The sequence below is a fragment of the Terrapene carolina genome, unplaced genomic scaffold (genome assembly GCF_002925995.2).
Source record: "Terrapene carolina triunguis isolate 2854851 unplaced genomic scaffold, T_m_triunguis-2.0 Scaffold193, whole genome shotgun sequence".
Classification (NCBI taxonomy): domain Eukaryota; kingdom Metazoa; phylum Chordata; order Testudines; family Emydidae; genus Terrapene; species Terrapene triunguis.
The window spans coordinates 4,970,453-4,997,572 of record NW_020664544.1 but is presented as its reverse complement, the minus strand read 5'-3'; the positions used below and the strand labels follow the sequence as shown (position 1 = coordinate 4,997,572).

The following is a 27,120-nucleotide window of genomic DNA, read 5'->3' as shown; positions in this document are numbered from 1 at the left end:
CGCTCTGCCAGGGCCAGCCAGCAGCCCTCTCCAAGAAGCCAGCACTCACTTCCCTCCCAAGCTCCGTCTAGGCTCCCTTTGCCCACCTCACCCCAATACAAGGTCTGGTACATCAGTGGTTCTCAACCAGAGCTCTGGGGCCATGAGCAGGTTTCAGGGGGTCCGCCAAGCAGGGCCAGCATTAGACTTGCTGGAGCCCAGGGCAGGAAGCCAAAGCCCCACTGCACGGGGCTGAAGTCCGGGGCCCTGAGCATGGGGCTCCAGGTAAATGCCCGGCTTGCTACCCCCTAACACCAGCCCTGGCTTTTAGATGCAGCAAAACAGCTGTTGTGGCAGAGATGGGCCGTGGAGTTTTTACAGCACGTTGGGGGCGGGGGGGGGGGGGTCAGAAAGAAAAAGGTCGAGAACCCCTGTTCTAGATCCTGCCTGGCTTTTAGGAAAAGCCCAATCCAGAATTCCAGATCTGAGTCCATTCTCTTACACTCTCAAACTATCTGGCCCAAGAAAGCATTTGCCTTATATAGTCCTGCAATCACCTGATCACAGTCACATGTGCGCTGAACTACACTTCCCATCAGCCCCTCCAGACTACAGCCCCCAAAATGCCCTTGCTCTGGGCTGCACAAAGGGTGCGGTCCCAGCCATCCTTGGGCGCCAATAGGTCATTTCTAATGGCCAGTCACACCCCATGGCTACACGTACACCAGTGTGCCTCTCCTCCAGGGGGTGGAGACAAGGCAACGCCCTTCCCCCTGGGCAAAGCAAAACAACCCACGTTCCTCCAAAGGCGCCTCCCCTGCCCTTTATAGCAGGGCCATCACAACCCTGCCCCTGGCTTGCTTTGGAGGGAGCTCCTAGTTAGCTGCATTGCCCAGTGAGGAACCCACCGGGCAGCTCAGGAGCCCTGGGTTCTCTCCCCTGCTCTGCTGGGTGACCCACAGCAAGTCACATCCCTGCTCCGTGCCTCAGTTTCCCCTCCCACCTTTTGTCTGTCGCAAGCTCTTCAGGGCAGGGGGCTCCAGGCCCTACCGTAACAGAAATAATAGCAGGGTCGGAACCCAGCTGAGACTCACCAACCAGCCCTGGCTTTAAGCTGCTACCCCTCTTAGGCTGGGCTTGAACTGGTGCACTGATAGCTCTGAGCCTGTCACCCCCCTCCTCAAGGGCTTAGAAAAGGTTCCGTTCTGGTGTCAGTCCTTAGTCTAGCCAAACTGCGTCCCAGATCCCCCTTGGTTAATCAAAAACAACGAGGAGTCCTTGTGGCACCTTAGAGACTAACACGTTTATTTGGGCCTAAGCTTTCGTGGGCTAGAGCCCACTTCATCAGGAACTCAACCTGAGAGAGCACGCGGGGGTGCGGGGGGAGCGGCACCCTCTTCCCCAAAGAAGGAATAAGCTGATTAACACGTCCCCGCTCCCTTGCAATGCGCTCAGCCTCGTGTTCTGTGAGGCTGGGCTCCTTTTTCTCCCCTCCGAGCATGTACCAGCCACTAATGAAGTTCTAATTAGCCTGGCGAAGTGATTTCCATTAGCACGTCTGATTCACAACCCTGGGCCCCCGAAAGAAAAACTTCATTAACGCAGCTCTCACCTGCCTCCGGAGGCGGCAAGGTGTTGGCTGGTGGGAGGAAAAGATTCTGCCATCAATCTGCCTTGATGCCACGTGCGGCTCTGCTGATGGTTCAGCCTGGACCTACCATCGCATACTATGACCAGTAACGGGGGCGGGGGTGTTCTTTGAGTTCAGTGGGTGTCAGGAGGTCAGCCAAGCTGATCATGACGGGCCTTAAAAGCTCTGAGTCAGGCCCCTACAAGCTCGGGAGGCGCCGTGCTGCAAGGGCATTGGGAGGCCTGATGCGTTAAAGAGCGGGAGGCGCTCAGACGATGGGCGTATTGTTCCCAGCGAAGGGGGCAGGGGGATCCCCTGGAGGATAGTCAGACGTCCGAGTGACCACAGGAGCTAGCTGCTTTGTAAATCCCCCTCCCACGCACACACCCAGTTGCTGGTAGCAGGGGGCTGATGCCTTTCTCCCTTTGGAGGAGGTTTTATTACAAGCTCTGTATTGCAGTAAGACTGGGCTATATGGACTCCCCTAGCGTGGGGCGGGGGGGGGGAGGGACCAGCCATAGCCCTGGTGCTCAACACTTACCGCACTGTGAGCCCACGGTACAATAGAAAGAAACCCCTCCAATCACAGAAAGGATGTGGAGCTGGAGGGGGGTCATGCCCCCCCCAAAAAAACCTGTAGGCTGAGAACTGATTCATAGAATATCAGGGTTGGAAGGGACCTCAGGAGGTCATCTAGTCCACCCCCCTGCTCAGAGCAGGACCAATCCCCAGACAGATTTTTGCCCCAGATCCCTAAATGGCCCCCTCAAGGATTGAACTCACAACCCTGAGCTTAGCAGACCCATGCTCAAACCACTGAGCTATCCCTCCCTCCTAGAAGGGGATAATAAGCATGCTGTAGCATGGTCTGGCTTGCTGCGGGCCCCCCAGCCTGACCAGCCACACTGACCAGCTAAGGACCAGGGCACCACGAACAGCCTTCTGGCGGGGGGGCAATTCTAGGCTCAGAGCTGTTCCTAGAGGCCGCTTGTGGCGCACGGACCCTTTGCAGGATTTAGCGAGGGCTTGTCCACAGTGAGATTCCCCTGCTGGGGCAGCACCAGTGGTGCCAGCAATGCAGCCGTGTGGCCCGCCCCGTGATAAACCCCCCCCCCCCCCAGCACCACCACACGCTGCGGCTTCCGCAAATCTCTCCCTCACCTTGCCGGGGTCCCAGGTGGGGACTGGACCTGGGACTCTGAAAAAGCCCCAGCTGCTACTGCTTGAGCTAAAGGAGTCACTCGATGATGCCAGGCAGCGAGCAAATATCTCATGTAGGGGTCCAACCACCAGAAGGAGACAGCAGCCCACCGAAGTGCAGGCAGGTTGTGCTCAGAGCAACACCGAGATGATTTCAGCCTGGGATCCTGCTCAGTCTGGCAGAGGCCTCTAGATCAGTGGTTCTCAAACTATCGTACGGGTGACCCCTTTCACACTGCAAGCCTCTGAGTGCGACCCCCCTTATACATTAAAAACACTTGGTCATATATTTAACACCATTATAAATGCTGGAGGCAAAGCAGGGTTCGCGGAGGAGGCTGACAGCGCATGACCTCCTATGTAATAACCTCACGACCCCCTGAGGGGTCCCGACCCCCCAGTTTGAGGACCCCTGCTCTAGATCCTTTCTCACAGCACCTTTTCCCTCCCACAGTAGGAGGCGCTAGAGGAGAATCAGCCGGGCTTCCTTCTTAAAGGGACAGTACCCCCCATCCCTGGTCCTCCTGGGCTGGGGGGTGGGCACCTCCTTGTTGCAGTCACACAGAGAGATGGGAGATTGAGCGATCGACTGCCTTACGTTTGGAGAAGGCCAGGTGGCCACACGTGCAGCCGGGGGCGAGCGCAGACAGGCCTGGGAGCTGCAGGTTTCCCAGCAGAGGGGCCAGGTCCGAAGGGGCCTCTCCCAGCTGCAGGAGGAATGGGGCTGACTGGCCAGCCTCGAGCATCGGCAGCGTTAAGTGGAGAGATCCCGTGGATCTCTCCTGCGGAACTCGTCCCGTGGGGCACAAGGACTCGCCCCAGTGAACCAACCCAAACACACGGGGAGCTTGTCTGTTTCGGCCCTGCCTGGGGCAGACCGATGGGGCTTTAAGGAACTCACCCAACACCCCTCAGCAGCTAAACCATTAGACAGAGCGAGGGAGGGAGGCACGGGGTAGTGGCGTGATCGGACTGAGGTCATATAGCGAGCGAGCGACAGAGCCAGGAACAGAACCCAGGCGTCCTGACTCCCCGGGGCGGGGCCTGTCCAGCCCTGCTGTGGTGCAGGCGTTTGTGCCTCCCCTATTCAGAAACTGCCGGGGCCCAGTTCAACCCCAACGTGCATCTAATTTGCTGCCGAGCCTCGGAGGAGGCGTTGCAAAGACACAGGATGCCAGGGTGCAGACCGGCCCTGGCCACACCCCTCCCTCCTCTAGCCCACCCATGCCCCCTAACCGCTCCGCCCCCTGCTCTCTGGGGCTGCTGTGCCCTCTGACCAGGCTGTCACACCTGGGGAGGGGAAGCCAGCCTGTGGATCCCCCGGTGATTTTAAGCGGGGGCCTCCTTTGCACCGACTCTGCCTCCCCTCTCTATAAAGGGACCGACGAAAAATTGGCTCCCCAATACCCCCCCTCCCCCCGACCACCTAACCACCAGACTCTGGCGATCTCTGCGGCACACATCAGCGCCCCCACCTGGGGAGTTTGCTGATTGCACCAGCTCTGCAAGCGGCGCTGGCTGTACCGACCCTGCTCGGGAGCTGGCCGAGGAGGCAGGTGCCTGTGTGGCTCGCTGCACGCTCCCCGCTTGCTCCCCTGCCACGGCGGTGCATTACTTCCAGTGGTTACACCACAAGCCCCGAGGCCAGCTGGCTTCACGAGCTCGCAGGTGTGGGGGACCCAGCGGCTTTGGGGTTTTTTTCCAAGGGGCGAGCGAGCCGAGGCCCGGCTGACCTGCCCCTCCACTGAGGTAGCTGCTTGCGGCTGTGCAGAGAAGGTTCATGGTGGCACCTTTCGCCCTGCCTGGGATCAAAGCAGGGAGGGTGCAGAGCACAGGGGAAGGGACTGCGGGCTGCACTGTAATTAGCACCGTGTAATTAGCACATCTGCCGGCTGCCCTCTTGGCCGAGGCATCAGGAGCTAACCCAGGGCTCACCAGACCTAGGAGCATGAGCTGATGGGGGAGCTAGACCAGATTCCTATCCTCAGGGGGGTGGCACAGAGCGGGGAAATAACACAATGCAGCCAGAGGAAACATCTGCCTTTTCAATCCCACCGGACTCCCACCTCCTAACCATAGCCCCTGTGGTCTTCCCATTGTGCGGCCAACCTCTAGGGGACGAACTTCCATACCAGAGGCCGGGCTTTTCAACGGAGCCCTAGGCAGCTGGGACACCTCCTTCTCCCAGCCACGGCGCTCAGGCCCGACACGCAGTGCTCGCCGTCACCGCGGGGCACCGTGGCTGTGTGGTGTATAGCTAATGAGAGGGGGTTTGGTAGAATACGGTGGTGCTTTCTTTGTAAGTGTCCTTTCAAGCAGGAGGGAATACGTCATGTATAGAATTGGGTAGTGTCCCTTTAAATAGTGTGGGAGCCCTCCCTCGCTCCAGCTAGCTAGATGGGCCCTTTTCCCCCAGTGTCTGAGCACCTCGCAAGCTTTCCCGTATTACCTCATAGCCCACTATGGGGCCGGGCAGCGCTGTTATCCCCATTGTACGGGGGGGGGGAGGGGAACTGAGGCACAGAGAGGCTAAATGATGTCCCCAAGGTCGCACAGGACCTTGTGGCTGGGCCTCCCTGTCTTCTAGTGCAGAAGCCACCAGCCCGACCAGAGCGGCAGGGTTTGCGTGTCCGTGAATAGTTTTAGTAGAGTTATTTGGAACCCAGCTGCGTCCATGTGGTTTCTTTGTAGCCTCAGGGCTGTGTTGAGAGCAATGGCCCAGCTCTGAGAAAATGCTTGGAAGTGGTTTCGGAGTTCCCCCCGCCTGACGCTTTCTCGGGGCGTCCGGCACTACAAGGCGCCTTGTTACCCTTCTCCCTCAGCAAGAGATTTGCTGCTGCTAAACAGGGAAAGCGTAGCAGGGACGTAGTCGGCAGGGTTGACACCCAGCTTGCTGGGTGGCTCAGATTCACGCTACGGGCACTGAAAAACTGGATTGTGACGTGATTCCCCAGCGAGAAGGTGGGAAACAAACCAACAAAGCAAAGGTTACAGGGTTTTTTTCCTTGTTTATTTTGGGTGAAGGGACTAGAACAAAGGAAAGCATAAGGTAAACAGAACAGCATGAAGGGCAGAGTTTTGAGAAGTTGATTTGGGGTGGCTAACAGATCGGGGGGGACAGGGAGTTGTCACCCCCAGTTTGGCACTGGCAAATCTCTCTCTCGCTGAGGCAGGGCGGCGACACAGCAAGCTAAGGTTTTGGGTGCCGCCAAGAAAGTGTCACCCCCTATTTCTGATGTCGCCGTTAGGGAGTGTTAACCTAGAATGCTTCGCAGGTTTAGCTGCCTGTTTGCAAAGTTTCTCTCACCAAAGAATAACTGAGCCCAGCAGAAGCCTTCTCGTGTGGGGGTTGAAAAAAAAGACAGCACAAACTGAGGGGGGGAAAGAGTGGAAAGTTATCATCCCCATGATGCTCTGTTTTGCAAAGAGCTCAAGGCCGGACGTAGCACTGCTCAGCACCCAGACTCGGGGCCAGAGTTTCAGAAGAGCTCAGCTCCCATTCAAGCACGGAGGGGCCAGTTTTCTAATGCACCAAAGGCCCTGTTAACGCTGCACTGTGATTGCAGCTTTTGTAGCCAGACCTGAGCTAGCTTTCATCTAAGTAACTCAGACACCAATCGCAGTGAAGCTGTGGCAGCATGAGCGGTAGCCTGGGCGAGCGGCCAGACTATTGCCTACCCCGGAGCCTGGGCAGGAACTCGGTTGGCTAGCCCAGGTTGCCATGGCTTCACTCCTCTTGGTATTTCAGCTAGCTAGCTCCGGTATCTACCTTCCCACTGCCATGTAGACAGGCCCTACGTCACTTAGGAGCGTGAAGTCCCACTGACTTTCCATTTGACCAAACCGAAGTAAGAGCCAGATTTTCAATAGCGTCAGGACTAGGGCTGGTCAAAATGCAGAACTCCCATTCGGTGGGAAATTCTAACTTTTCCTTTCGTCCCGGATCAGAATGAAAAATGGAAATTTCCAAATTTCCTGCGACACGAAATTCACAAGTTTGTTCGGACCGCATCCAGGAGTTCGCTTCTGTTTGTCATTTCTGCTCAGGCGTCGTTCCTAAAGAAACGTTTATTAACCCATTGGGTATTTCCATCTCCTTGTGGTTCCTTCAGACTTACCTGGATGCTCCCGACCTGCCCAATTCAAAGCCCACTGAAGTCAACGGGGTCTCTAAATTGGCGGCCGTAGACTTTGGCTAAACTTGATATTGTTATGGACGAGAGTGGAAAGCCTCAACAGTTTTCCCATTGAATTCAACAGCATGAGGCTTTCACCCAGATCCCCAGCTGGAATCGGTGTCACTCCATTGACTTCAAGGCAGCAACACCGATTTATACTAACTGGGGATGTAGTCCATTGACTTAAATAGTGCTACGTTGGTTTACACCAGCCGGGGATCTGGCTTTCTCTCTCCATGTTCTTTCTTCAGGCATATTCTCTCCTCCCTCGCCTCTGTTTCGCTCGGTATTTTGCTTACCAAACATCTTGTTTGCTACACGCTTCCTCTGTGGTTTCAACCACTATGTGCTTTGTAGCCTCATATCTCCCCTGGTCTTGGGGCTTGTGTTTTTACGCTTATCTCCTCTTCAGCTGCAGACCAAAGTGCTTTATTCTCCCCAAAAGAGGACAGGAATTCATTTGCACCATTGTTCCGTGGGTTCAGATTCATAGATCTGAAGGCCGGAACCTTTCCTGTCCCCCCGTCCCCAGTCTAGATTTCCAACACCCTTTCCAAAAAACATGCCGGCCCAATTTGCAATCCATTTTGAAATGCTGCATCCCTACAGGTACCACAGCTATTTGTTTGCTGGAATCAGGTAGCCGGGGCCGAGCGTACCTGATTCGTGCAAACGATGCGTGCAAAAAGCGGGTTTCATGCCGCCGCCCGTGTGAAGTGATGCACGTGCAAATGCTGAGGGTGCACTGTCGTGCGGCTGGCAGTGGCACAGTCGGCATTTTGCAAGTGGACGTGACCACTGAGCTGGGCTATAAATAGTAGCTTGTTTCTTTGTTGTGGTGGGTCAGTCTCTCCTCTTTGCACCTTAAAAGGCCAAATCCCAAGCCAAGGTACGGGGCTGTAACTAGGGCACTGGCGAAGAGTCAAGCCACCTGGGTGCTATCTACTGTGGGATTTTAGTCACTTCTCCAGCCTGGGCCTCTGTCCCCCTCCCACCCTTTGTCGGTCTTGTCTATTTAGACTAAGCATTTGGGGGGCAGAGACTCTCTCTTACTATGTGCTGGTACAACACCTGGCATCCTGAGGCCCTGATCTCCACCCCTGCCTCTAGCTGCTACTGTGATACAAGTAATAAAATCCCTGCTTAGAAGTGGATAGGCCCCTAGGTAAGTACCCTGACGACCACACTTCCGTCTTGAAAAGCAGCAGCGATTTACGACGGATCTGGCTACGTTTCTTAAAGCACAGCAGTACCCCGGCATCCTGAATTGTAACCCCGAGCACCAAAAATGTGACATGCTGCAGTTCCCTCAATCAACTCCAGGGGGCGCCGCCGTGCCCTGATTCAGCCCCATTCTCCCCCCCGCCCGCCATGTGGAGTGGGGTTCCATTGAAGGGGCTGGAAAAGCCAGGCTGTGTAACGTGGGAGGGGGAATCTACCGCCCAGCAGCTTTTCCCGTCATTGACTTCAGTGGGCTTTGGATCAATGCCTCACGCTAGTATGGAAGTGAGATCGGGGGAGGGGGTGTGTGTGGAGTAGTCAGAATGTTTATTTATCATGCCTCTTCCCCCTTTCCCACCCCCGGGGATGTGAAAGGTTCCAATCCAGCGGTGGGGGCGCATGGCAGGGTCAGGGCCGGAGGAGGTAACGCAGGGAGCATTCTCACACAGGCTTCCCACCTAACTGCCCGGGGACTTGCAAAGCTTTTGCTTTTGGTTTTGATTGTCCTATTTCCCTCCCACCCCCCCGCCGCCGAGGTTCTAATCTTACTGTTGTGAAAACACCGCAGTAAATCTGAAACAATCCAGCTCTGTAGGGCCCGGTTACAAGGTCGCTTCAACTCATTCACCTTCCCTGGCCTGCGCTACTAACATCAGGTCTTCGTAGAGGCGCAAACACATGAGCTGGTCCACTCCCCAGCACTGGGTGAGAGGGAAGCGGTGTGGATTCGATTCCCACCTCTGCCACTCCACTCACCTGCTGTGTGAATTTGAGCCTCATTTCGGTGCCTCTGTTTCCCACACCCACACCAAGACTGGTCTGCAGGGTTCTTCCCCATGATCCACGACACTGCCAAGCAGGGAGGTTATTAGGTTACGTCGACACTTAAACGGGTATATAGGCGCCGCTGTTGCGTGTCACTGTAGACGTCATTACAGCGATGGGAGAACCTAGCGCTGTCTGTACCGGAGCAATGTAGCTGGGTCGAGCTAACTTTTTAGCGAAGACCGGCCTTGTTGTTTGTATTAGGGTGGTACCTGAGATCAGGGTTGTTGCACTGAGGCAGAACATGTCAATGTTGCTGAACATTTTTTGAGTTTCTCTGGTGGAAAACTGAAAAGCGGGATCCCCTGGAAGACGCTTGTCAATTTCACATGCTGCCTGCTGGGGGAAAGTGAAATTGACAACAGTCTTCCAAGCAAGCCTCGGGGAAGCCAAAAGATTCCGTTGTGGTTCTCCCCATGCAGATTTTATCTGGAAATCCCTCCCTTCCTGCAACATTTTTTACATTTTTGACTTTTTTCATTCGGGACAGAAAATTAAACAAAAAAAAAAGTCAACTTTTTCTCAGGAAGGGATTTCCATTTTCTGGCCAGCTCTTGCTCAGTCCCGGAGACCATCAGAGTCACCCCACTCTAACATAGCCAACACAGACCTTCATGAACCAGCTGTTCTCACACAGTGAATCAGGTTCCAGCCCACCCAGCTGAAGCCTGATCCAGTGCTCACTTGGTGTGACTCCACGGACCTCTGTGGGGTTAGTAGTTTGACTTCAGTGTAAGCTGGGAGCGAATCAGACCCATTCCCTTTCCCTCTCCCTGGGAGACGTGCTGTCGGTGATATAACTTCCCTGCCAGCTAGAGATGGGCTTGAGCTGGAAGCAGAACCCAGGAGTCCTGTGCCCGGCTCTGTCCATTAGACCATATGCTCTCGCCCCCACAAGTTAAAAATAGAACCCAGGAGTCCTGGCACCCAGTCTTCTGTTCTAACCACTAGACCACACTCCCTCCAAAAGCCAGGAATAGAACCTAGGAGTCCTGACTCCCAATCCTCTACTCCAAGTACTAGACCAACACTTTGTCCCCGACCAAGCAGATTACGTTATCCTGGGGAATTTAACTGCAAAAGCGAACAAGCCAGCGCTGACCCACACAGCCCAAAAGAGAAGAGATTTTGGCTGCCAATTGATGCTTCAGTCTATAGGTAACTTTTATTCGACTTATTCTGTTTCACAGAGCACAGGATCTCTTCAAAGAGAACATACACAAAAGGAAGATACATAAAGACCAATGTCTCTCCACGTTCCCCTGAGCTGGGGATCTCAGGGGCTCGTGTTTGTTGGGTCAGTCAAGAGCATGCAGCACAGAACAATGACTGACAGGCCGCTTGGATCTCCCGATTGGGTGCTCGGTTGGGAGAGGGGCGGAGATTATACCACATCACATATTTCTGCTTTGGATTGTTGGACTAGAACGGGGGTTGGGGGGGTTTGAAGTAACAGGCCCGGAGCAGCCTACAATAAATGACACACCGAGAGCTCGCTGCAGACCACGCATGGGGAAGGGGTCGCTCTGGGCTCTTCAGACAGAGCCGTGCGTTGTCGCATCAGGCTTTGCGCCACAATGCAGAATGCATCAGACCCCTGGAGATGGACCTGGGCGGCCCAGCCCAATCTCCCCGCTCCATCATTTCTGCTTCTCGTTGGCTCTGAGGTAGATTTCATGTGGATGTGGGACAAGTGGTGTCAGTAGTGGGGAAATTAAATTGCTCGCGGGCACGTCTCTAGCCCTTGACTCCTCCCCCCCAAGTGCTGGCCCCTCCCCCAACCTTAAAGTGACATGACTTCAATATGGCTGGAATCCTCCGCCTGCTGAAAATGCTTGTCTTGCCTGTGATCCACAGCTTGTGGGCGAGCGTGTTATCAGAGCATGGAAAGGAGTGATGCATCAGCCAAGGAGGACGGGGCCAGCTCCTCTGTCTGTGTAAATTGGCGTGGCCCCATTGACGCCAAAGGGGCTACACCGATTTTTGCCAGCTGGCCTTCCAAGGAGACCCAAGCCCTTTCAGCCCCCGCTGACTTCTGTGGGACTTGAGGGTGCTCAGAGCCTACTTGGAATTTTTCTGCAATCTCGCAGGATTGGGCCCTGTTTGCCCAATGCCACGACTTCCGGCCACAGATGCAGCACGACATGAGATATGGGGGGTGAGCCATGAGTGGCGGGGTGTTAGCCCCCACCTCCCCAGAATGCACAAAACCGGTTTGAATGCGTTTTCCCAAAGGCCCGCGTCCCCGTTAGACTTGGGCACCTTACACGGGGGCACCGGCGTCAGCGCTGCTTGGAAGCGTCTGGAATTGCTCTCTGATTCATAGGCTTTGGGTACGTCTACACTGCGATGAAACACCCGGGGCTCAGGCGGCAGGGCTATAAGACTGCCCTGTACATGTCTGGCGTTAGGCTGGGGCGCAGGCTCCGGGACCCCACGAGGGTGGAGGATCCCAGGCGTCTACACTGCAACTTTATAGTCCCACAGCCCAAGCCCGAGTCAGGTGACCCGGGTCAGCCACGGGAGTTTCTCTGCAGTGCAGACACACCCATTAAGGCCAGAAGGGACCAAAATGATCCAAGCTCCTGCGTGGACCCGCCTCTGGGTGGCTTATGTGTCAGTTACACATAACGCAGGCCAGAGCGCCGCACCCAGTGATTTCCACATCAAGCCCATCAGTAAATTCCTGGTCCTATAATTCTGGCATCCGTCCACCCTGGATCGCCAGCACCATCAGTCGGTAACGAACCCCTCGGCCACCCAGCATGTGGGGTCAGAAGCTCGTCATCACGCCAGCCAGCCCCCAGGGCACCCGAGCCACAGGTTGGCCCTGCTCTGATCCCTGTTAAATCACAAACTCTTCTTATGGCAATTTGGAAACCTCTAAATTCCAGGGGTTTCTCGGTTCCACGGACAAACCCCACAATCCAGGGCTCGGCTAGCCGTGGAATTGTTCCATTTGTGGATCCTCGTATTCCAGCCTTGTCCCCGGTCAGCTTAACGCGCCGTAGTGAAACTAAACGAGAACGGGGCACTCTTGTTGTGGAATAAAAGGGTCCAGGCATGGGGGGTTAATCGGGAACAACTAATACACTTTCCATTTACACTGTGCTTTAATCCGCACTAACTTTCAAGTATGGACAAGTCCTCCCCTTCTGAGAGTTTCCTCAGACAAGGAGCTCAGGATTCCCCTTGGGCCCGGAGAATCCTCACCCTAAGTAAACCAATTTCACACCACACCCACTCCCCAGCCCACTTTGAGAGTGGGGCCCAAACCCTGCATCTGAATACCCCTTGAAATGCCAGGGATCTGGTCGCTCCAGATTAACGGTTAGTGGTTTGGGCCCATCTCTAGGCCGAGCATTGGGGTGAAAGGGCCGGTTCGTTCTGAATTACATTTTCCACTCCAATGCCGGAGGGCGAACGCCACCTCCCAGCCCACGGCGCGGCCAAGAGCAAGCGAGATTCTCTTCCTTCCCTTCCCCGCCCCAGAGTTTGGACGAATGACACCAGCCAGAGGAACAGCCGATGCCTACCCAGAGAAGCACTGCTACAGCTGCTAGCGTCATCAGCACCCTGGGGAATGACAAAGGAGCAGGGGTTTGCCCAGCACAAAAACTATCTCTGGGTCCTGCTAGGAGATGCGGGGCTACTTTCCAAAGCATCTTCACTATACGGGCACTTCTGATGAACGAATGACCCCATGTCGTTCCATTGAGACAGTCCCCGCGGGGGAAATGGGGACAGCTGGCCAGTCTGAATGGGCTTGGCGTAGATCAGTACAACGCAAAGATGCTTAGTAAGGCCGGAGAGAGACAGTGGATCTTGGACCCACGTAGGTGACCGCTGCGGAATTAACACGATGCCGTCACGCCAGTGTCACAGGCCGTCACGAGACTGCGGGCAAGGTGAGGGCGTGACCGCTATGCGGGACACAGAGAGGATCCTTGATACACGGTAACTAGCTACTCAAAGCAATGAAGGAGGAGTAAACGATACATCGAAGAGAATATAACTACACCAGAGACGTAGCTAGGCGCCGCCGGAGTCGATGACAAAACCAGCCGTTGACTTTGAGGAGACCAGGATACGGCCCCTAGCCGGCATTAAGTTCAGTGCAATATTATGGGATGTCCATGCTACACCTCTAGAAAGTGGGTTTCGTTTCTCAACAGCGTCACTGAGAGAAGGGGTGGTGGGATTTTAATGTAAAAGACTGGTAAGATGCTTGAACTAGCAGCCAAAGGCCAAGGCAGGTTGGTTTGAAAGCTCTCGGGGGCCCAACAGTGACCAAAGCTGAAGAGAACCAACCGTCCTGGAACAATTAAACCCCTGGGGAGAGAGACTCAAACGGCACCGAGATTCCCGCAGACAGGTGCATGGAAACTCTGTGCCTCTCACGGAAGCAGCTTTCAGAGTGGGGGTGTGGGCGGTGTGGGGGGGGGATCCATCCTCCATCAATCCTCCCTGAGATCATCCAGAGAAACCAAATGACACAGCAAGAGCTGTAAAGGAAGCAGCAGTAAAAGGCAAGCGACACCCTCTGTAAGAAGCCACTACCGACGGGTCTGCCCTCCCCCAGTGCCTGGACCGGAGCGTCCCGCCGGCTGGCACAAGCATCACCGGGTATTGCAGATCCTGGGGTCACGGGGGGTGGGGGGGTGGAAGAAACCCACTTAAAACCAAGGTGAGGGAGAGGTGAATCTCTTACAGTTCAGTCTTTCCTGCAGCTACTGAAGACTTGGAGGTATTTAGGGAGCCGTGTCGCTCCCCGCGTTTTCATGCAGCATCCAAAGGGGGCCAGGGCTGTAAGGAAGTCAGGACGAGGAGGAGAAGCCTCAGATCTTACTGTTCTCCAGGTGCGAATCAATGTGCTTTATCAAAGCATCGTCCGGGTAGCCAATAGGGAACGCCAGCTGGCAGAGGGGGCAGCTTCGGATGTCGGAATCCACCGTCTCCATCAGCAGCTGCGGGGCGAGAAGGGGCAAGAAATGACCTTTCTGCGGAAAGGAGGGTCCCAGGTTCCTCCCCAGAGCTGCAGGGCTGGGAGCCCAGCTGATGATGATCAGCGGAGTTCCGCTGAAGTCGATGGAGCAGCCCCAATTCGCAGCAGCCGGGGCCCAGGACTTCCCGCTGAACTGCTTCCCGCCCCCAGGAGACTGTTCTGCAGCCCACCCGGCCTCCCCCTCAGCAGGCTTTGCTGGGATCTTCAGTCTGAATTTCCCCCTCATTAATTTCAACCCACTCCTTGGGGGGTTATGCCCCACCCTCCCCCTCCTGGCAGCTTTCAAGGACGCAGGTGTCAGCTCCCCTCAGTCACTAGGGGGTGCCTCTCCCAGCACTTGCTGTCCACCGCTGGGGTCCACCAGGCACAGCTCAGCTCAAGGTTGGAAGCCAAAATTCCCCACATTTCTTATCTGGTTACAGGCTTTCCCGAGGCCTCCAGCACCACAGTAACCAACTGCCTCAGCCACGGACTGGACTGATCCTTACAAGGTAGGAAAGTATCACAGCCCATTTTACTGATGGGGAAACTGAGGCACGCAGTGGTTAAGTGACTTCCCCAAGGTCGGCGGCGGCACAGCCAGGACCCGAACACAGCTCTCCCCGTCCTTAGCCACAGGACCGCCACTCCTCTTCCTCCCTGGGTCCTACATTCTGGGTCAGACCCATTACTGAGAAAAGGGGCCAAACGTCCCCGAGTCCGGGGGTTCGGCTAGGCCGTCTCAGACCAGGCTGGAGGTGACACTGCTGCGAAGAAGCTCGCAGCGGGATAAGCAGTGGGTTCGGTAGTAACGGGGGCTATCGCTTACGTTGATCGACGGCCAGGACTGCGCGTGCTCGGCCCTGGAGTAGGAGGCAGCTGTCCGGTGCGTGGCGGGGTCAGGGATGGGGAAGCCGGCGCAGAAAGAGGCGCAGCGGATGGCGCCCGCCTCGGGACTGGGGGGGCTGGGGACGCCCCACTCGTCTTCGTCCGAGGACTGCTTCTCGAAGCGCAGGTGCTCCTCGAAGGCGTCCCTGGCGCTCCCGGGCCCGCCGGCCCCCCCGATGTAAACCTCGCCGTAGGGACGGTGCTTAGGCAGCGTGGAGGCTTCGGGCTGCAGCCACAGGGAGTGGCCCTGCCGGTAGACGGCAGCGTCGCTCACCTCCGAGTAGCTGCGACGCCCCTGGAAGCTGGCTTTGATGTGGTGGCTTGGGGGCTTCGAGTACCCCAGATCCATCATGTTCCTCTCGCTGGTGGGGGGCGCCCGGTGCTGGGAGGCGGGGGACGGGCAGGAGGGGGCCGGGGAGCGGCGCTGCTGGGCGGGGGACTGGCTCGGGGGGGGCGCCGGGGAGCAGCGCTGCTGGGCAGGGGACTGGCACGGGGGGGGCGCCGGGGAGCGGCGCTGCTGGGCAGGGGACTGGCTGGGGGGGACGGGAGACCGCCGCTGCAGCGCGGGAGACTGGCACTGGGGGGCCGGGGGCCGGCCTTGCTGAGCCGGGGGCGGGCAGGGCGGCGCCGGGGAGCGGCGCTGCGAGAGCGGGGAGTGCCTCTGGCCTGCAAAGCAACGGCACAAAGACAAGCAAGTCAGCAAGGGGACACCCCCACATGTGCACGCGCAGCACGGAGAGCAGTGCCCTGGGGGTGGTACCGCCGGGAAGGGACCAGCTCAGCCTACGCGGGCACCGGGACCATCTTGATCACGGAAAGAGGCCAAGGGTGGAATCCAGGCCCCTGAGAGCCATCTCCCCTTCCGCCCCTAGAGGGCGCCCTTCTGGGCCTGAGGCGCACGGGGAGGGTAGCAGGGACGTCCCAGGGAGCGGGTGGCGGGGTGACAGCCTGACCTCGGGGCTCTGCATCCCTCCCCAGCCCCTCTCCCCTTTCAGATCCCAAACTCTGGGCCCTTCTGGTCAAGGGGGACAGTGCCGATCTCCCTTCGGAGACCCGAACCCGCCCAACCCCCCGCTGCCCCCGGGAACGTGCTCACCGCCGTTGATGGCCTGCTCTTGCAGCAGCGTCCGGAGCATCTGGCTCTGCAGGGAGCTGAGGGTCCTCAGCTGGCACAGCTCCTCGGTCAGCTCGGTGTAGGCCAACGCCAGGTTCACCCTAACACAGGGCGAGACAGCAGGGCAAGGCGTAAAGCGACCCCCATGGAGACGGGCCCGGCTCGGGGACAGGGAGACACCCCCCCCTCCCGGCTCTGCTGAACCGCTGCGCCCCCTCGACGGTGAGGGGCGACTGCAGGGGTGGGGGCATGGCCAGGGCAGATCAGAGCCAACTGCCATGGGAGACGGGGGCAGGTGCTGGACCCTGGGAGTCTGGGGAAGGCCCCGGGAGAGCTCTGGGGCTCACGTCTGGGGGTCCGTCTGATCTCCCCCCAGGGCCTGCGATCCTACGTTAACACAGATCATCAGAACAAGGTTAGAACAAAACGAGCCAAGGCCGCTGCTCATCACACCGACCAGCAGTGGCCAGTCTGTCTGTAGCCAGCTGTTGTCTCTGGCCCTAGACTCCAATTGGACGCTCTGTGGGGCAGAGACTGGCTTTTTGTTCTGGGTTTAACCAGCCCCTAGCTCAACGGGGTCCACTCCCAGGCAGTACCATAACCCACATTAGAAATCGTAGTACAGGATAGGGCCAGACAAAAGCAGACAGTGGTTTTTTCACCCTTTACAAACTGAGACCGGGGTTCTAAGAAGGGCGAGCGACTTGCCCAAGGTCACCTAGCGAGCAAGGGTGGAACCCAGGCGTCCTGGCTTTCCAATCAAACAAACAACAATGCAACAGAAAAACAACGACTCTTTCCTCCCGCCGGGCTGCCGTCGCCATCAACGCCTTTCCCGCGGCCCTGCCAAAGTCGTCAACACATGGAAGTCTCCCCAACAACTTTAAAAAGCCCAGCTTCGCTACGTTGATGTGAAGGGAGAACCTGTCTCATGAGGTTATCGAGGGGCTGTCAGGCCGGGTGCGAGAGAGCGGCCGCGTTGAGCTGAATGACTGTGACACGGAGGGGACCTGGGAGATGGCTCACGTAACAGCAGCGGACAGGTCCCCCCCTCCCGCCACCCCTAAAGAATCGGGGGTTGTTTTCACGCCGGCGTTCACAGGACAGATCCCCCTGTGAGGGGGCGATTGTTTGTTCTGACGGGCGGCCGGCGGGAGTGACAGGCGACGAAGGATTCTGTGAACAATGGGCACGAGGCGCACACAGAGGAAGCCCTCGGGAGCCCTACAAGGCGGCAGGGAACCATCTATAGCTCTCCTCCGTCAGCCACCGCAGCAGCTACACCTCCTGGAGCTCCCCGGTGTCCTGAAACTCACATGCTCCCCGGTTCTTCTAGGGGGTGGGGAACTCGGCATCGATCCCAGCTGGCATCCAGTCCCTTGCCAAGCTCACGGAGAGAGCCCTGAACATGGGCCTTGCCGTGGGTACGGATCGCTAGGGACAAACAGCCAGCCCTGATGTTTCCTGAAGATGACCGGTCATACACGCTCCTGCCCAGAGGTGGACGCCTTTGGGATCCATAAAGCCTGCGGCCCCTCAGTTTGGGGGGGGGGGGGATCTGTGCTCTCTGAGCTATGGCCGGTGGCGCTAGGGCTGTTGCGAGCTGAGCCTGCTCCTCTGGCCCCACCAGGGTCAGCTCAGGGGAGCAGCAGCAGCGCCCTTCTCCCCCAACCAAGCCTCCCATTGATTTCAACAGGCGCTGGAGTCGGGCCCTGAATAACCTCATTAAGGGACCACTGATCCCACCGCTGGCAGCAGCAGTCTCTGGGGCCTTGGTCATGTCACTTAATCTTTCCGCCTTCCCTTCCCTTCTGCAAAATGAGGAAACTAATCCCCTGCCCGCAGCAGGACAAGGCAACATCATTGTCCCCACTCGGCAGATGGGGGCTCTGAGGTTCGCTGCTGTGGAGACATACCCCTTGTCGACTTGCCCAAGGTCACAGAGCGAACCAGTGGCAGAGCTGGGAATCCATCCCCCTAAAGCCATCCCTACTCTAGAAGCCAGGGGGTGACCGCAGTGCATAGGAGCCTATGACATACAGCAGGACAGAGACGGGCGCAGTAACTCTTTTGCGGGCTCACTCTGAAGATGCAACAAGCTGGGTGTGAAGGAAAGAGACCCACAAATAACAAATAATCCTCACCCCTAGCTCTTCTCATCCCTAGATCTCCAAGCACTTTACAGAGGGGGGTCAGGTTCATTCTCCCCATTTTAAAGTCTGGGAAACTGAGGCCCGGCATGCCCAAAGTCACCCAGCAGCCAAGCCAAGAAGAGAACCCAGGTCTCCAGTACCCCACTACACAGCTTCACAAACTCTAAAGTCAGTAGGGACCGCTGTGATCATCTGGCTTGACATCCTCGCCATCATAGGCCACGGGACTTCTCCGAAGTCCCAGTCGCTCCAACCACGAGGCCATGCTGCAGTGGAAGGCAAGGTGAGGTGGAGAGGGGATTTCTAGGTTGGCTGATCTCACCCAGGCCAGGAAGGTGCCAGCACTTTGTCCTCTCTCACTGAGGCCCGAACAGCCGCCTGGATGCCCGACATTCGCCCGCAGCCCCATGAATATTTCAGACCTGAAATATTGTGACCGTTCGGAGCCCGTGTTTTAGCACAGGGCGGGAACCTGCCATGCCCTCTCTCTTCTGCGGCCTTCCAAAACAAAAAAACCCAACCCAGCCCACCAGGCCCTGCTGGGGCGGGTCCCGCACTGGCAACAGCAGGTGAGCCAGTCAGAAAAAGCGCTGCCCTGTGTGTAACCTCCCTTCCTCCAAACTAACCTTCTGCCCCTCAGAGATCAAAGAGTGGAAACTTTCTTCTCCAGCTCAATCACTAGCAACGCAAATCAAACAAAAAGCAGCCGGGGCCTGGCAAAGCAGGACTCGCCCCTGCCCTCCCCCCGCACTGCCTGGCATGACAGAACAGACTGGCACCGGCCCAAGCCGTGGCACCGGGATTTTGGCCTCGCAAACGTCAGGGAAGAAACGAACCAGTTCCTGTAAGGGGAGGCGAAGGCCGGGGCTGAGAGTGGGGGCACATGTTGGCGGCGGCAGAAGAGAGTTGTGTGAGGTTTGTGCTTCTGAAGACAGGAAAAGTGAGTGTTTCAAATAAAGGTTGGTTAAGAAGAAAAGGTCCCCCCTGGGAGGGTGTGTGGCTGCAAGCGGAGACTTATTTTAGAAGCAAGAGCGAAAAGAAAAAAAAATCCCCCACCGCCTAACCAGGGTGACCAACCTCTCGGGGGGCCCGCTCGGTGCAGGCGGCTCGGAAAGGCGTGCGGTTCTTGAACCTGCGAGGTGGGTGCCACACCTCCGGCGACGATGCCCAGAAGCTGTGCAGGGAGGGACTGAGGCGCCTCCTTCCCGTCTTCCCCCCTCGCCGGAGCGTTCCGCTGCAGATTGAGGGCGGCGAGGGGTCCCCTGAGCCCCCGTGCCTGGATCTGGGACACTCAGACCCCAATACTCGGCTTATTGCAGTGGCCCAAGAAACACCCCCCCCGCCCCACCTCCCCTTCCTTCCAGCACCCCAGGCTCCCCGCTGGGCCTCTCTCCAAGCGGACTCTTCCTCCCAGTTCCCACCCCAAGGCATGCACTTCCTTCCCGAACACCCCATCCTACACGGACGCTGATCTTCCTCCGCCCAGTCCCCGGATAGACCTCGGGAGCCAATCTGGCTTTCAGCTACCCCCATGCAAACTCAGCGCTTTCTCTGGATCTGCACGGGGTAGTTCAGCCCTGGGCTTCTCGCTGACTGGCTGCTACAACGGGCCGGCGTCACCGCTGGGCCCGGATCCATCCTCAATTCTCCTCTGCATCCTCGCCCCTGTGACCGATCCTCCTGCTCTCAGCTGGGTGCTGGCGTCTGAGCTGCCCTCTTGAAACAGCCTCCCCAGCAACACCCAGCCGACCCCAAGCCCTGCAGTGACCTTCATGCCCTGTCTCCCCTTGTGCCTGAACCATCTTCCCATCCGATCTTGGTGCCCTACAGCTTCACCTGGGCCCCCTGCAGCCCGCTCCCGAAAGCTGCTGTGCACAGGGGCTCAGACCTCCCCCAAACCAAATCCTGCGTGGTTCTGAGCACCTATTGCAGGCTGCAGAACGCACTCAGCACCTCGCACCATCGGCATCGGGTGCCCTTAACAACGCTCTGTAAACGATCATCAATAACGACACGGCCTGCCAAGACCCCAAACAGCCCAGGCCAGCGCTAGGGCCAAGTTTCTGAGTCTGAGCTCCCAGCACAGAGAACCTCGCAGGCAAAGGGGGAGATGGGAATTAAGTTTTCTAGGTGACACCTTCCAAGCAGCTGCTCCCGGGAAAGGGGAAAGGTTTTCTCTTTTTGAAGGCAGCCGCAGCGGAGCAGCCGTGCATGAGGTTTCCGAAAACCATGTAGTGTCGGATTAGTTCTAGCACCGATCAATGTCAGGCATCTGGATCAAGCTTGGAATTTTTTTTTAAACCACTGGAAACCAGAGGAAGCCGGGTGCGCCGTAAAAAAGAGAGCGGGCTAGTGCTGAAACCCTGGCCTGGGTGGGATCTGCCCTGCATTGCCTTGCCGTTAAGACACTCTGGGTACGTCTACACGGCAACTAGACACCCGTGGCTGGCCTGTGCCGGCTGACTTGGGCTGCGGGGCAGTTTCGTTGCTGTGTAGACTTCCCGGCTCAGGCTGCAGGACCCTGCGAGGTGGGAGGGTCTCAGAGCTTGTCTACACAGCAGTGAAACGGTCCCGTAGCCTGAGCCCCGCGAGCCCAGGTCAGCTGGCCCAGGCCAGCCGCTGGCGTCTAGGTGCTGCGTAGACGCACCCTAAATTGGGACTCCAGAGGCTCCTTGATCGAGTTACCTGGCCGAGTTTTCAAGAGATCACCGCCCAACGGAAGGGCCAGATTCTCAAGAGATGAGTGGCCTTAATCTGTGTCAGCGGATAACAATACCATTTAGCTCTTACTAGGAGTATGTACAGCACCTGGCGCTGTGCAGCCTCTCTGCACTACTGTATCACAACTAATGAATACGCCCTGCAGGATTTATGCCTATTGCATGTTGATTCCTTGTATATTCCATCCCAAGGGTCAGGTGGTGGGAGTTAATTACTGGCCTGTGTTGGGCTAGAGATGACCTGCATTTCTGCCTCAGGAGACAATGGGTTTTGAGGCACTTGTAGCAGACTAGATGCTGTCCCAAAGATGCACGTATTCAAAGGTACTGCAGCTCCCACCAGGATGCCTGTGGCCGGATATTCCAGAGCTCAGCTCCCCGAGCTCCTTCCGGAGCGGTCCCTGCCTTGCACACCTGTTCCCTTCCCCCAGCGAATCAGAAGTCAAGCTGAAATTAACAAAGGAACTGCCAAAACCACAAAGCCTGCGCAGGCTGAGGCAGGGAGGCGAGCTGTGCACCGAAAGCTGCCGAGGTGCAGGAGGCAACCGGGTGGACACGCTGCTGCATTTTCAGCACCATCTCGCTGAACGGCCGCGCTGGGCTCAACCCGCCACAGCGAAAGGGAACTTTTACGTGCATAAGGTGCGATCCGTTCTCCACCTCGCCCCGTGTTCACAAGGCACGGTCTATTGATGGCATTACCCCCGGCAACAGCTAATTGCAGGGATGGGGCGGGAGGGGGACTAACGTGTTAGCTCCCTCCCCGAACAGATGGTAATGGCAGAAAGAAACAGCACCGAGATCTATTTTTCCACCCCAAATATTTCACAGTCTTTCAGGAAGTCTGATGCAGCAGAAAAGCTGTTTGTAATTAATCTCCTCCCCAACAGGAACCTTGCTTGGAAAACGGAAAATCTCGACAGTTTCTGAACGAGACCCCCCCCCAAATATATTCATTTCAAAATAAAATGTGGGTTTTGATAAGTAGCTGAAGACAAGAGATCTCAGAACAAACCAGGTCCAAAAGACCAACCAGCTCCAAGCTCTGTATTCATGTCCAGTGACAAGTAGAGGGCTATGACCATTTGTACTTAGGTAGCGCCTAGAAGCCCGACCTGAAATTGGAGCCCCACTGCGCCAGGCGCTGTACAGACACATAGCGCTGACATTCTAAAGAGGCAATCACCCCATTTTACAGATGGAGGAACTGAGAGAAATCAAGGGACAGATTTGCCAAAGAGGGCAGCCTATTGTGTGTCACAACGGCAGCTCTCGGGCATTGTTAATTCTCTGGCCCCAAAGGGAAGAGCTGAGGACTTGAAAATCTGGCCCTAAATAACTGCAGTCAGTAGCAGCGTTCAGCATTGAACCTCAATCTTCCGAGTATGCGCCTCCTGCCTTAACCACAAGACCATCTTCTTCCAATTGTTTGCTGCTTACAAAAGTACTTGTTGCTTCACAACAGAATGAGATGTGACACCTTCTTTCCTCGGGCGAGCAGCCAGCAGCACCGTACAACTATAGGAACAGCAGAATGGGGTCTAGCAGTTCACTGAGAAAGGGGAGCCAGGGCTCCTGGTTTCTAGTCCCAGCGCCGCTGCTAATTTGTCATGTCCACTTTGGGTGCGTGATTTAAGATCTCTCGACTTCAGCTTCTCCCAGGGTCAAATAGGGGCGATAATAAAGAAGTGATTGTTACTCATCTCACCGGGGGGAAGGGATGAATCCTCATGCAAATTCCCACTGATTGCAGTAAAAGTTCTCAGCCCATTCTGAGTCAGCGCAATGGGCCATTATCTCCCGCCCCTCAGCACTAGCAGCTTCAGAGGAAAGTCTATAAACCCCATACTGAAAAATCACACAGTACTTTCCCATAAGAGAGAAGGTCTTCCTGACCCCAGTTTGTGATTGACTCATGCCCTGAAGCATGTGGATTTATTACTCCTAGGAAGCGTTTACCCCGTGTAATGGAACTGCGGCTATGCTCATTCTCCATGTAAATGGCCAAACTTTTTTGGAATCCTTCTAAGCTCTTGGCTACGATAAATATCCGGAAACAGGAAGTTCCCTGGGTATAAAAACCAAAACGTTGCATTTCACTGTCCCTGGACATCCCTTGTCCACCTTTATAGGAAAGGATAAATAGGAGCGCCTGATCTACCGTCTCGCTTCCATTCTTCATTTTCTCTCTCTCTCACACCTCTTGTTTGTCCCCTCTCTAAATTAAACAGTCCAAAGTTTTTCATTCTCGCTTTCCCAGCCTCCGAACCACTGCCATGGACCTTTATACCACGTGTACGTCTGTCCCATTATAGCAGGACCTCAAGGGCTAGCCAAGTTCAGGGACCCATTGTGGTAGGCACCGTCTGTACACCTGGCAAGAAAAAGTCCCCACCCCCAAAGAATTTACAGTGTAAACAGACAAAGGGTGTGAGGGGAAACTGAGGCACCGAGCAGGAAAGTGATTTGCCTAAAGTCACACAACAAATTAGTTGCAGAGGCGGGAACAGAACACAAGTCTTCTAAATCCTAGCCCTATGCACTAAACCACATTGTCTTACTTGAAAAGTGATTTATCCTGGTGTCGAAGTACCTTCACAGGGTGAAAATACCAGGTACTAAAGGACTCTAAACTAGGGGAGAAAGGCATAAACAGGAACCCATGGCTGGAAGCTGATGCTGGACAAATTCAAATTAGAAATAGGGCCCCAATGCTTAACAATGAAGGTGATTAACCCTTAGAACAAATTCCCAAGGAGAGTGGTAGATGCTCCATTTCTTGATGTTGTCAGATCAAGACCACGTGCCTTGCTGGAAGGTATTTTCCACTGGTGTTTGCAGTGTTGTTGTATCCGCGTGTGTCCCAGAGTATTAGAGAGACAAAGTGGGGGAGGTGATCCCTACTTTTCAAGATCTAGGGGTCCCAAACATGCCTATCACAATGTATGGTGTACCTCATTCTACTGCATTAAACGCCCCAATAACTATGTGGGTGAAACCAGACAATCACTACACTCTCAAAAGAACTCGCCCAGAAAAAGGACCAGAAACAAAAAACACTTCTGTCCCCTGTGGGTGAACACTTTCCCCAAAGTGCTCATCCTCAAAGGAAACCTGCACAACACCTTGAAAAGATGAGCCTGGGAACTTAAAATTCATAGTTTTACTAGACACTAAAAACCACGGCCTTAATAAAGACACTGGAGTTACGGCTTATTACAATAAACAATCTGTAACTAACTCACTCCTCCCTTTTTTTGTCCTATGTCTGCAGAGGTGTTAACTTAGCCACTTCCCCTTGAATAGTCCCTAAGGGTATGTCTATACTTACCGGGTAGTTCGACGGCTGGCAATCGAAGTTCCGGGTTCGATTTATCGCGTCTGGTCTGGACGCGATAAATCGAACCAGGAAGTGCTCGCCGTCGACTGCGGTACTCCAGCTCAACGAGAGGAGTACCGCGGAGTCGACGGGGGAGCCTGCCTGCCGCGTGTGGACCACGTCTGAACCGCGGTAAGTTCGAACTAAGGTATGTCGACTTCAGCTACGTTATTCACGTAGCTGAAGTTGCGTACCTTAGTTCGAATTGGGGGGTAAGTGTAGACCAGGCCTTAGAATATGTGCTAACTACTTATGCTAAACAATCCTTCTGTCTTGGATTTCGCAGTGACATTGAGTACCTTTCCCAGATCTGAAGAAGAGCTCTGTGTAAGCTCGAAAGCTTGTCTCTTGGCGATAAAAGATATCGCCTCGTCCCCTTGTCTTCCTGAAAGATATGCTTCAGGGTATGTCCACACTACGCACCTTTTAGTGATAGGCGCAGAGTGTAGCCGCTGTATGCTGGCAGGAGAGAGCTCTCCTGCCGACAAAAAACTTCCACCTCCAACGAGCTGCGGTAGCTTTGTCAGCAGGAGAGCGCTCCTGCCGACAAAGCGCTGTTCGCACCGGCGCTTTTCGTCAGCAAAACTTTTGTCGTTCGGGGGAGTGTTTTTTTCACACCTCTGAACGACCGAAGTTTCGTCGTTCCGGTTCCAGTGTAGACAAAGCCTCAGAGTCCAGCGGTACTCAGACCTCAGGGGTTCAGGAGCCGAATTAGTGATCAACATTCCCCAAAAGAGTCAGTCGTGTGATCATTGTTTCATCTACTATTATATATATATATATATATAAATATACACACTCACAGCAAAATGACTGACCAAGCATTATTTTATCAACTACAATTGGTTAATAACAGAGGAAAAGCATCCTGATTGGTTAATAACTTAGATCAGTTAATCATTAAATCACACGGTGTTTTAATATCATGTGCTGCAAAGAGCTACAGGCGACACATTGAAGAGCCACTTGCAGCTCAGGAGACTCAGCCCGAGTATCTCTGCTTTAGTCAAAGGCCTGGTCGACGCTAGGGAAATTAGGCGGGTGTAACATGTCTCTCACACCTCTGAGCGGCGCAGTTAACCTCACCCAAGCCCTGGTGTAGACAGCGCTACGTGGACGGGAGAATTCTCCCGTCGACCTGCTACCGCCTCTTGGGGAGGCGGATCACTTCCGCCGACGGGGGCTTCTCCTGTCGGCGTAGGCAACGTCTTCACTGAAGTGCTTCGGCAGCGTCGCTGCAGCGTTTTAAGTGTAGACAAGCCCAAAGAAGTTATTGGACTCAACAGAGGGGAATCTGGGTGAAATGTGAGGGCCCGGTCAGCCTAGATGACCTCACAGTCCCCTCTGCCCCTAAAATCGACAAATCTATGAACGCAGAGGCCACGTCCTTTCAAAAACAATCCCCCACGATCTAGCACACCCGGGCCTCCTGAATACCACAATTCGAGTCACCGGGAGTTCAAGTCAAATTATTTTTTCTCGGATCGCAAGATACAAATCAGCGGGAAGCAGCGCGCTGCCGATAAGCTGTGGCGAGTTTCTCAATACAATGATTTGCCTCCCCGCTCCTCTTCCTCCCCCCCGCCCCCCGCCATTCTCTCTTTCGCACACACGGGCAGCAGCTCACGGGGTTTGCACGCTGCCGGGCTGAGATGGGAAATCAGGCAGAGGCTGCAGCTGCGCTGGCACCTACGCGCTCGTTTTTACTCTTTTGTTATTCTGCTTCTGCTTCCTCCCCCAGTCCCACAAGCCTCAACCCTTTTAATAAAATGCTGTGGTCAGCCCTTCCCCGGCCCCCGCTCCCCCACGTCCCCCTCCCCCACGCCTCATGCTCTCCGTCAGCAGAGAGCACAGCGGTGGCCTGTGGGCGTGGGTGGCGGAGGTGGGGGGGAAGGGGACGAGATGTTTAGCAAGGAGGCCTGGTTTCATGGGAGCATCTGGGATCCTGGGGGGCCAGAAGGGTCTGCATGTGCCAGTTACACCCTGAACAGCTGTGAAATAAACAGGAAGGCGAGATGAAGGGGATCCAGCCCTGCTGGGTTTGCCAGCAGGGGGCGCCGCAGGGCCTGGCTACTGATCAGCCGCCAAGTGGCTACCACAACACTAAGGCCCGTGGTTATAGCAGATTAAAAGAGGAGGGGGCACTCTCAGCGTGTCGGAGAAGGAGAAACGCTGCTCACCCAACCCAGGGAGTCCTAAAGTTTAAGGCCAGAAGTGACTCCCCAGACCATCTAGTCTGACCTGTGCATCACAGGCCACCAACGCCAGCCAGCCCCCCACCCACCAAACGCAACAACCGCCAGGAGATGAAAGCACTACACAGGAGACGAGACCGTTTTGTGCCGCGGGCAGAGAATAGGAGGGGCCGAGGCCCGCGCAGTGGTAGAGAGATGATTATGTGAGATAATCCTGCCAAGTGACCCACACGCTGGAGAGGAAGGTGAAAAAAAAAAAACACCAAGGTCGCTGCCAATCTGATCTGGGGGAAAACTCCTTCCTGACCCCACATGTGGCGATCAGGGAGCCCCTCAGCATGGGAGCAAGACCCAGACAGTCAAGCCCCTGAGAGAGAAAATGCTCAGTGCCATCTCAGAGCCCTGGCCCACCCCGCCCCAGGTCCCATCTCCAGCTGTGGCCATCTCTGATGCTTCAGAGGAGGGAGATAAAAAAAAATCCCACCCAGAATACATTGGGAGGAGGGAGGTATTCCTTCCTGACCTCTGCCGGCAGCTGGCTGAAACCCTGAAGCATGAGCTTTAGATATGTAAGATATCAACTGGAAGTGAGCCCTGGCCCCCAGCATCACCAGGGCCACCTGGGGGGGGGGGCAAGCCGCAGGCCCCACAGGG

The 27,120-nt window shown here is 55.8% G+C and overlaps 1 protein-coding gene across 1 annotated transcript in view; it reads right to left on the bottom strand.

The window, feature by feature from the left end:
- Positions 1-10,185: 10,185 nt before the first annotated feature.
- The window catches only part of TBKBP1 (TBK1 binding protein 1), a 45,051-nt gene continuing 28,116 nt past the window's right edge, over positions 10,186-27,120 (bottom strand). Inside the window, exons 7-9 of the mRNA XM_029912257.1 lie at positions 16,002-16,120; positions 14,847-15,571; positions 10,186-14,000 (exon numbers count right to left, since the gene is read on the bottom strand). Of these exons, the coding sequence (XP_029768117.1) occupies positions 13,872-14,000; positions 14,847-15,571; positions 16,002-16,120 (973 nt within the window). The 3' untranslated portion in view covers positions 10,186-13,871. The remainder of the gene's footprint in view (positions 14,001-14,846; positions 15,572-16,001; positions 16,121-27,120) is intronic.